Below are 11,784 nucleotides of genomic sequence, written 5' to 3'. Positions count from 1 at the left end.
ATGCGCACGGACCGCCCCGCTGCGGTCTCCTACTGGTAAATTCAGTAGAGTTCGTTAGAGTTTGTTCGGCGTCACATGTGCGCACTAAAGGAAGTTACTGAAGAAATTCATTTTAAAACCAATTCCGAGTGCCGTGATTTATTTAAGCTGTTGCAATGTTGGACATTTTACTGACGATAACTTTGGGCACAGCTTCCATTCTTTTGCTTCTTATGCTGTCCAGCAGAAGACGGTGAGAATTTTCCCTTATGTAATTCATTGGTTAACATACATTTTCAGTACTTGGGTGTTTATGCTTATTATGTATTATTACTTCCACTTTTGCTACTGATATTTATAATTGAAATGTGTATTGAACATTTGGTAATAAATCAACTTTTGGTAGTTGAAAATCATTTCGGATTGCCAAGCCAATTGGACAGTAATATAAAGTCTCTATTTGTCATGTTCATAAACAACTGGGCTTAACTGATTATATAAACCCCAAATACATTAAATGATTACATTCTCAAACATTTGATTTGGTTAGGCAATGTGTCTAATGATAACAATGTGTCACATGGGTTCTTGCACGCCCTCGTCATCGCGGCAGGGGTAATGGCTCCCTCTTATGGTACTTTTTATTGAAGTTTTATCGGTTGCGACAAGACAGATATGTGAAATAAGTGATCAAGAATGCTGTATGAAAGGCGGTGACATACTGTTATGCAAATATTTACATTTACAAATACGAGGTCTTCTAACAGTATATTTGTAATGTTCACATAAATTGTCACGCGCTTATTCCGCGCTCAGTTCAGTGTGAAGAGGTGATGCAGGACTCTCGACATTGTGCTTTCCTGGGAATTACAGAACTCCTAAAAATCGCCGATTTTTAGTAAAGCGACCAGAATTATAGATAAATGGCATTGATAACATATCATTATATGCCTCCTGTCTCTCCTGACTGCACGTCTGTGATATATGGGTCTTTAGCAAATTAATTTGCCTTAGTAACCTCTGAGAGAGAAATTACTCAATTATCATTAACAATGACAAAGGAATGTTTTTCCTGTGGTATTAGACATTAAATAATACAATATGTAATTCACTTAAGATGTATTTGTCAAACTGAAACATCTTAAAGTTCCACTGTCAATGAAACGTGTGTGTTTAAAGGAGAGAAGGAGAGCCTCCACTGATAAAAGGATGGATTCCATTTTTGGGGAAATCTCTGGAATTTAAGAAAGATTCCTTTCAGTTCTTACAACATCTACAGAAGTATCACGGAGATGTCTTCACTGTACTGATTGCAGGTACAACCACCAAAACAGTGCAAACACTTAAACAAATGAGGCACAGTGATTTTATCAGCAAACAAGAGCAAAGGGGGAAAAAGCAAATAATGATCAGTTATGAAACGCTTGAGTAGTAGGTGCAACCATGGGCGTAAATCCCGGGGGGGACGGAGGGGACATGTCCGTCTTCTCACCCCACCCACCCCCCACCCCCCATCCGAGGGTTGTCCACCCCCCTAAAAAAAAATAATTATTTAAAAAAATCGCACTCTATTATATGTATTCTTTATTATATGAAACATATGTGTATGTATACCTAAAATAATTGTGTAAGTAGAACACCCCCCCCCCGCAAAAATGCATTTATAAACAGTTGAGTTCCCCCTCCCCTTCCTCACAGTGGTTTGACCCTCTGCCTGTTTCCCAGTTCATCTCACCTTCTCTACACACACGAGTCAGGTGTGTCTGCGGCTCTATTAATGTTCAACTCCATTAACTAGGGTATTTTATTCACTTTAAATAAAGCGATTCTCTTTAATGTAATTGATGCAGACTCATTCATAAATTAGTTGCGGCAAAAATGCTGATTAGCGATGTAATTTTCCGTGAATCTGCTCTATTAGCGATTAAAATATGACTTATCTAGTGAACTTTAGCTTGTTTACAATAGCTTGTAGCATAGTGCACTGACACTAACACACCAAAGCCGTTTCCCATGCAGTGTTTTATTTGGGACGACTTGGTATAATGTTAATATTAACACACAATTAGCATATTGTTTATCTGTGCATTTACTAAATGATCACTGTGCTACATCTGAACTGACCACACTGTATTTTTATAATCAATTTCTATTGTTCTTAAATGTCTTAATTTGTAAATAAAATGTTAAACCTTTTTTTTAATTCCTTGTTTTTATTGTTGTGATTATTTTTTTCTTTTATGATAGTTTTACTTTATTTATGTAAAGCACTTTAAATTACCATTGTAATTGACGCAGTCTCTGTGCTACAAGAATAATGATAGAAACAAAGTTTTTCACTGTGGGGACACTGTCTTTATACTGTAAGTACAATTTGTATTTGTGTCCCCCCCCCCTCTTATGATTTTCTTCATAAGAGTTTGCAAAAAGTGTTCCACAACTATTTATACAAACATCCTTATCAATATAAGTATATGTTTTAAGAGAATGAAACTTACTGCTGATACTGATTAGGATGTTTGTATAAAAAGCTGTTTTCTTTATTGTTCTTGTTTAATTATGTTAAACTAGCTAACTAGGTAAATTCACTCTGTTATATTCAATTAGTGTTTTTGAATGAAACTTTTAAGTGATCAGATCGTTCTTGTTAACTTTTTTGTACTGACATTTTATATTACTGGAATAAAAGATCATAGTAATATGATCAGGATGAGCTTCAAATGAAAGTCTGAATTCTACTTACATTTTCTCAGACTAACTGACGCACATGATTCTAATATTGGTTTCTAAAAATGAAATATTGCCTTTCATACAGTGGTGTGAAAGTGTTTGCCCCCTGATTTCTTTTTTTTTTTTTTTTTTGCACATTTATTACATTTTAATGTTTCAGATCATCAAACTAATTTAAATATTAGTAAAAGATAACACAAGTGAACACAACATGCAGTTTTTATATGCAGGTTTTTATTATTGAGGGAAAACAAAATCCAAAACTACATGGCCCTGTGTAAAAGTGTTTTCCCCCCTGTTAAAACTGTGGTTTATCACACCTGAGTTACATTTCTCTAGCCACACCCAGGCCTGATTACTGCAACACTTGTTCACAATCAAGAAATCTCTTAAATAGGACCTGCCTGACAAAGTGAAGTAGATCAAAAGATCCTCAAAAGCTAGACATCATGCCGAGATTTAAAGAAATTCAGAAACGAATTAGAAAGAAAGTAATTGAGATCTATCAGTCTGGAAAGGGTTATAAAGCCATTTCTAAAGCTTTGGGACTCCAGCTAACCACAGTGAGAGCCATTATTCACGAATGGCAAAAACATGGAACAGTGGAGAAACTTCCCAGGAGTGGCCGGCCAACCAAAATGACCCCAAGAGCACAGTGACAACTCATCCAAGAGGTCACAAAAGACCCCACAACAACATCCACAGAACTGCGGGCCTCACTTGCCTCAGTTAAGGCCAGTGTTCATGACTCCACAATAAGAAAGAGACTGGGAAAAATGGTCTCCATGGAAGAGTTCAAAGATGAAAAAAACCTAGTCTAAATCTACTAAACCTACTAAATCTAGTATTTTCCCTTGGAAAAATATACAAAAATAAATGGTTACTGAAATGTGAGGGGTATACTGCTGGATGTTAGTAACATGGCGCCATAATGTTCTGCTTTAGAATGTCACAGTACATGTTGGATTCCATGTTGCTTTCAATGAACCGCAGCTTTCCAGAACCAGCAGCACTCATGCAGTCCCAGACATTGATGCTACGGCCACCATGCTTGACTGTAGGCAAGACACAGTTTTCTTGGTGCTCTTTAACAGGGTGTTGCCACACATGATGGACAGCATCTGAGCCAGACAAGTTTATCTCTTTCTCATCAGACCACAGGACATGGTTCCAGTAATTCATGCTCTTGGACATGTTGTCTGCAGCTAACTGTTTGTTGGCTTTCTTGTATGTCAGCTTCAGAAGAGGCTTCCTTTTGGGACAGTGGCCATTCATTGTTGCAGTGGGCAGTGTATGGTCTGAACACTGACAAGCAGACCTTTCCATTTCTGTAACCTCTAAAGCAATGCTGGCGGCTTTTTGTGTCTGTGTTTTGAAGCAGCTTTGCACCTGACATATAGCACAAGGATTTAACTTCTTTGATCGAACCTTGTGTGGCCTGTTCCAAATGGAACCTGTATTGGAAAACCTCTGTATGACCCTTACCACTGTACTGTAACTCAGTTTTAGGGTGACACCGCTCTTTTTATATCCTCTGCCATCTTTGCGGAGAGCAACAATTCTAATTCTGAAATCCTCAGAGAGTCTTTGACATGAGGTGCCATGTTGAACATCTAGTGGTCAGTATGAATAAATTGTACTCAAAGCACCAAATTTTAACTGCTCTAAAACAAGATACACACATTAATATGGTCCTGACAAGCATACAAAAACATAAAAGTAATGAATAGGACATGTGGCTTTGCATGGTTACATGACTTACAGCTGTTATCATTTAGGGTTTACTGACAATAATGGCTGTAGAATAGAATAGCCTTTATTTGTCACATATACAAAGGACAGTAAATCAATTTTAGTACCGGAATATTTTGGTACAGAGCTCTAACTTCAGTAGAAACCCTATTATTTTACTATTGTGTATTAAATTGATACTTGTTTTCAGTTTGTGTAGTACCTGTTCTGTCAATATAGGCTTAAATAAATCGGTCCTCTTCAGGTATTATATCATATTTTAAAAATGAGTGAGTTTTATAAAAAATAACAATTTAATCAAAGATATTTTGTGTGGTTGTCAAAAATAGCTATTTTTATTACCATTTATTATATCACCATTGATAGGTAAATTTACATTATGATTAAATAACTTTGTATGAACTTCTTTCTATAATAGTGTAGTGTTTGATCTACAATACAGCCAGCTTTTTCCCTCCCATTAGGATCACAGCAGACATCTAACACCTTTCAGGAGCCACCAGCAGTCCTCACAACTAGCTGTATTTTATGCATTTTATTCCGTCAAATGTCACGGTTTCCCGAGTATGTCCAGTGACTTGAGTTACATGGGTGTTCTTAGACATTTATGCATCTGGGTTTGTTTTTAATCGAATACATCCGACAAACTTGAAATTAAGTGGGAGTTTACTGTTTCCAAATTCTTCCGGATTCTGCTATGTTCATGCAGTGACGTGTCCTGAAAGTAATCCTTTTTACGTGCAGAACATAGTTACAATCTGAGTTTCCTCAGGAATGTGTTAAGTGCCGGGCCGCAAGTTTTTTTGTCTCCGCCTGGCACTTTAAACGCTTTAGGCATTTTTACAATTATTTTTAAACTTCAAAAATGTACACAACAATGCCAATGTTATAAAAAAGAAACTAGACTTAGTGTAGTGTCACTGTGGTTACTCACTCTTTGAGTATTTTTCTTTTGCGTATGCATCATCTACTTCTTTTGGCTGCTCCCATTAGGGGTCGCCACAGCTGATCATTCAGCTTTATACTACTCTGTCCTCTACATCTGTCTCTTTCAAACCAAATATTCTGCATGTCTTCCCTTGCTATATCCATAAACCTCCTTCTTGGCCTTCCTCTTTTACTCCTTCCTGCCACTCTTCTCCACCCACTCCACCCTGCCTGCGCTCTTTCCTTCACGTCGCTAACACTCTCTGCAATACTTTGCACTGTTGATCACAGGTACCTAAACTCCTCCACCTTCTCCACCTCTTCTCCCTGCAACTGCACAACTCCACTGCCCTCCCTCTCATTCACACACATACTCTGTCTTACTACTACTGACTTTCATTCCCCTTCTCTCCAGCACATACCTCCAGCTCTCCAAGCTTTTCTCAACCTGCTTTGCTCCCTACTCTCACCACAATATCATCCGCAAACATCATAGTCCACGGAGACTCCTGTCTGACCTCGTCCTTTAATTAGTCTATCACCAATGCCAACAGGAAAGGGCTTAGAGGCGATCCTTGATGCCGTCCGACCTCCACCATGAGCCAGTCTGTCATTCCTACTTCACACTTCACTGCTGTCATACAGTGCTCATACATGACCTGCACCACCCTCACATACTTCTGACACACCTGACTTCCTCATACAATACCACATCTCCTCTCTCGGCACCCTGTCATACGCTTTCTCTAAATCCACAAACACACAATGCAACTCCTTCTGACCTTTTCTATACTTCTCCATCAACATTCTCAAAGCAAATAATGCATCTGTAGTCCATGTCCTCAGCATAAAACCATTCTCCATTCCTTAGGCATCCTCTCACCTTCCAGAATCGTGTTAAACAATCGTGTTAATTGTGCTTCTACTGTTATGTCATCTATTACAACTGACTTTCCACTCTTCATCCTCATTATCGCTGCTCTCACTTCCTCCTTACTAATCCTATCCACTTCCTGCTTCACTCTCCACATCATCCAACCTTCTCTCTCTCATTTTACTTGTTCATCAGCTGCATAAAATACTCCCTCCATCTTATCAACACACTTTCCTCATTAGTCAACACACTTCCATCTCTATCCTTTATTGCTCTAACTTGGAGCACATCCTTCCCAGCTCAGTCCCTCTGCCTGGCCAATCGGTACAAATCTTTTTCTCCTTCCGTATCCAAATTCTCCTACAGCTCCTCATATGCCTTTTCCTTGGCTTTTGCCACATCTGCTGCCGCATCTCCTTGTACACCTGGTTACTTTTCCCATCACTCTGCCGATCCAAATTCTGTGCCGCCAACCTCTTTCACCTTATGCTTTCCTGCACTTCCTCATTCCACCACCATGTCTCTTTGTCTTCCTTTCTATTTCCAGATGTCACACCAAGCACCTTTTTTAGCTGTCTGCAGAAGTTACCTAATTATCCAGCACCTCTTCAGGACATCTTTACCACCACCGAGCCCCAGTCTGACCTCTGGGGCTTGGCTTGGTATGCTGTCTCGTTGACCTTTGGCTGAAGCTAGGATTGTGAGGCCATCTCATCAACCTTTGGTTAGGTCTTGGCTTGAGAGGCCACCTCGTCAGCCATATCAGGGAGCATGTCAGGCTGAACTGCCCTAGCAAGGCCATCAGATTTTGCTTTTGGATATGATTTTATTATGAGTTTAACTCTTTTATTATGATTCATCATCATATCATTTTGTCCTCATCCTTTAACTCAGGGGTGGCCAACCAGTCAGAGACCGAGAGCCACATTTTTCACTGTGTTCCCGCAAAGAGCCACATCATACACATGGGCACACATGAACATCACCCATCCCTTCCTCTTACACACACACACACACACCTCTGCTCAGCCAGATTTATTGTAAATGTCACACACCAACATAATGACAGAAATTGACTCCTACAGTTCTAAGACCACAGGACAGTCATTTTCAACAATGAACATTGTGTGCACTGTCTCACACACACACACTCTTAGTTTAACCAAGTCCACAAACAAAAATATAATAATTTACAATAGCGTTTTTCCCCTTACTATGCATGTTACTTAGTGGGACTTTTGGCATTCCTTCAGAGGGCCACACCAACGATAATATTTTAGGGATGCACCGAAATGAAAATTCAATTCAAAAGTCAATGAAATCCATAATTTTTTGTGTTCGCTGGAAAACTTTCCTGCCTTTTCAAAAACGTCTTCTACAGACGGAGTGCGCATGCTCGGATTGACTTTACTTTTCTGCGACTTGGAGAAACTCTTTGCAGATACACCCCTCTTGAAATTTCAGCATTGCATGTTTTGCACATCGCTATCCACACACCGCACACATGTGGCTTTTATCCAGATAACCGTGTGCTGCTGCGCTTTTTTATTGCGTCATTACAAATGTGTTTCTGCCGTGTTGTTTCGGTGATTTAGGGATTTCCGAAATTCTCGGTGCATCCCATAATTTATGATTGGCCTCATGCCAAGGTCTGATATACCGAAAAGTTTCCCAGTAGGGGGCAAGCTCATTTAAGTCTCAAAAATCGATATGAACGTAAGAGCCGCATGAAACCAGCCAAAGAGCCACATGCGGCTCGCAAGCCGCGGGTTGGCCACCCCTGCTTTAACTGGACCAAACAAATATTATTGAAAGAACTTGTAATTGTCTATTAGAATATGTCTTCGATCTTTCTTATAATTCCCCACATTTTATGATATTCTTTATTATTTTATTATTAATTTTGTATTAATGTTTTCTTTCTTTCCAATTTTACCACAATATTTTCTCCAGTGGATCTTGTTTTTTGGCTGTTTTGAATTTTGTTCTGAACAATTGTGCTTATGCTCAACAAAATCAAGAAAAATCACTTTTAAAGAAAATCACATTTTACTTCAATTCCTCTATAATCTTATACTCTGTATATCCCTAACATTCTTGTCACTTATTTTATAAAGTTTTTGCAATTCACTAGATTTAAATTTCCGGTGTGGAATATCCTCTTTTCCAATTTTGCAACTTGGGAAATGGTTGCTACTGATTGTGATCTTATCAATCGCATTCCATATACAATTCTTTGCACAATGTTGTGATGTTAATGTGAAGTCTAAATGTCAAAGGCTAGAATATCAAATAAATTTGTTCCGCTGGTGTTAAAGACAAAATCAAAGACAACGGGTCTATCTGTAGCTCCAGTCCAAACATATGGCTAATAAAAACTTTTGACCAATAATTTCTAATTACAGGACAATTCTATAATAAGTGGGTGTAATCTTACATTTAACACATAATGGTGAATTACTTGAGTCAAACCTGCTTCTAAGAAGTGGTGTAATATGCAATCTATGCACAATCCTGAGCTGAATAGCTTTGGCACTATTGCAAATAGAAATCTTATTTGCCTGACTCCAGATCAGTTCCCATTCCTCCTCTGTGATGGTTGATTGTAATTCCCTCTCCCAAAGTCCTTTAAGCTCCTCGGTGTTCACCATCTTGTATGAACAGAGAGCGCTATAAAAATTAGTTATCTGCTTACACAATGGGGGGTTCAGCAAACACTTCTACTTAACTGACATGGAGAAATTGGTGACCAGAGTAGTATTTTTAGATATAGTCCCTAATTTAAATAAATAAAAAATTCAATCTGGGCATCTTATATTTAATCATTAAAGAACTTTCAGTAAACAAACCACAGAGTCTGTTTATCCTATAGGTGTTCAAAGTTTTTAAAACCAGAGTCAGACAGACTTGGTGCAAACTCTGGGTTATTGTAAATAGGAGTTAGAGAAGAAGACCATCCAGCTCTGCCCTCTATCCTACGTATAATAAACCAGGCCTTCCACGCATTCCATAGAACTCTATCATCACACAATGGCAGGCTAACTGATATTTTCTCATATTTGGCAAATACAAGCCCCCAGAAGAACTAGAAGCTGCAATATAGAGAGTTTTAGTCTAGGCTTCCGCTTATTCCATATAAATGAACTAAGCCACTCGTTCAATTCCATTATTCTTTTATTCAGCAATAGGAACGGTATCATTTCAAGTCAAGACAAGAAGCTTTTATTGTCATTTCAACCATATATAGCTGATGCAGTAGGTCTAAGGACTAGTAAGTGTCCTTGCCACATAAAGTGCATCGTGTGCAACCTGGTGTGGATAAAGAAGCCCTGGGCATTACATTCATCTTCACCAGGGCAATCCTCCCAAACCAGGAGAGAGGAAGATCTGACCATCTAATTAGATAATTCTGACATTTTTCCAACAGTGGTATAAAAGTAGCTTTAGACAGTTGACCAATTGTGGGGGTAATTTTGATTCCTAAATATGTAAAGCCAGATTCCGAAACTTTAAATGAAATGGAAGACATTAATTACGCGTGCGCTTGGTTGTCTTAAGTGTAAAGCAAAAACCAATTTGGAAAATTGTATTTTGTACCCTGAGAATTTCCCAAATTAGCTAATAATCTCCACCAAACTTGGCACAGGAGACTCAAATTTTTTAGAAAAAGCAGGATATCATCAGCATAAAGGGAGATTTTATGCTCTTAAGCACCCACCAACACTCCAGACATGGTCATGTCCCCCCTAATTGCCTGAGCCAGTGGCTATATCGTTAAGGCAAACAGCAGCAGGGAGAGGGGACATCCCTGTTTAGTGCCCCGAAAAAGATTGCAATTGTCCGAGATGTGGGTGTTTGTGACAACGGCTGCAAGAAGTGCAGAGTAAAGTAGACAGTAAGAAGTCGCCTGATATAGTGTTACTAGAACTTCTACCCTTAATGAAACCTGTTTGGTCTTCGTCAATTATAGAGGAAAGTATTTTCTCTATTCGCATTGCGAGGATTTTGGAGAGCAGCTGCCCAGCTTCAAATCTACGTTTTAAAAAGAGATCGGTCTGTAGGAACCACAAATCTCTGGATCTTTTTCTTTATTTTTTTAAATAAGAGAGACACTGGCCTTTCTCAGTATTACAACTGGAGATATATTGCAAAATTGCACTAGGAACAAAAAAATAATCTATTCTAGAATATGACTTATGAGGAGGGAAGTAAAATGTAAATTCTATTTGCAGTGGGTTAAGAGTACGTCAGACATCACTGTAGCCAAACTCTTCACACAAAACGGATAAAGTTTTAGATTGCTTAGAGGGACAGTTAAAACTGTGCCAGACGCAATGTCCAACAGATCTGAAAAAGCCTTAGTGAAAAGCTCAGGAGCAAAGCCTGGCAGGGAATACACATTCAAAAGGGCTTATATCCTCTCTACTCAATAACCCCCTAACAACAACATAACAGCCTTATAATAAAGATAAAGATAAACATTGGGGGCAGTATCACAATAAATTAAACGATGTCAATAAATAAAGCAGCTTCACAGCACTCTGACCTTTCATCTTATTAAGGGCTTTGGAAAAACTTTTTAAGTCATTTTTGAATACAATAAGTAGTGGGGGGGATTTAAAGAACCTACATTTATGAATAAAATATTTTGCTAATATTACAATGTTATTTAGCAAAAAAGAATTAGCACAACAGTCTTTAGGTACTCCAAATAAAATATGATGTAAAGAAAAAACAAAACTATCAACAACCACCTCTTTTCCTATCAGCCAGTCCTGAATTGATACCCAGAAGAGTTTGGAGAAGTTGCACAAGAGAAATATATGATCTGTGTCTTCAGAATGGCTTTTACAAAAGGAACAGGGGACAATTTCTATATTAAATTTCTGATTTAGGAATTTGTAAGAAGGATAAATCTCATTTAAAATTTTGAAGTGTATTTCTTTAGCTTTAGGAGGAACAGGAAATTTCAAGTAAGCAGTTCTAAGATAAATCACAGTTTTCTTCTCAAACATATGATCTAAATTGTTTCTTTTAACTTGACAAGGATAACAGGTTTGTAAAATGACCTGTCTTATATATTTGTTAGAACAACTATCACTTTTAAAGGGAACAAATTTTAATGAAATTTGAGGGAGGAGCCAAAGAAAGAGTGGGATAAATCAGTCTCGATAAATATTCAATCTTTGTTAGCAAGATTCGGCCAAAGATGGAAATGTCTCTTTGTAACCAGCAATTTAATATTCGGTTTGCTTTTTGCAAGTTATTATCAAAATTTTCTTTTGTACTTATTTTCTGGTCTTTGGTAACTATAATGCCTAGATATTTCACTTTATCTTTTACCGGAATATTATGCAAACAAGCACTATCACTCTGATGTAGGGCAAGAAGTTCACATTAGCTTAGATTCAACTGGAGTCCTGATGCCTTAGAAAAAACATTAACTAATGAGATAGCCAGAGGAATTTGGTCTTTGTTTTTTAAGAACAGTGTAGTATCGTCTGCCAATTGACTAATTGCTA

General features: G+C 38.1%; 1 protein-coding gene across 1 annotated transcript in view; it reads left to right on the top strand.

Annotated features, from left to right (window-relative positions):
• Positions 1-11,784, top strand: part of LOC124402937 (cytochrome P450 7B1) — a 31,208-nt gene continuing 19,424 nt past the window's right edge. The window contains exons 1-2 of the mRNA XM_046876385.1: positions 1-232; positions 1,159-1,295. Of these exons, the coding sequence (XP_046732341.1) occupies positions 156-232; positions 1,159-1,295 (214 nt within the window). The 5' untranslated portion in view covers positions 1-155. The remainder of the gene's footprint in view (positions 233-1,158; positions 1,296-11,784) is intronic.

This window comes from Silurus meridionalis, chromosome 20 (genome assembly GCF_014805685.1).
Source record: "Silurus meridionalis isolate SWU-2019-XX chromosome 20, ASM1480568v1, whole genome shotgun sequence".
Lineage (NCBI taxonomy): Eukaryota > Metazoa > Chordata > Actinopteri > Siluriformes > Siluridae > Silurus > Silurus meridionalis.
The sequence above is the reverse complement of the archived record's forward strand: the minus strand, read 5'-3'. Positions and strand labels throughout refer to the sequence as shown.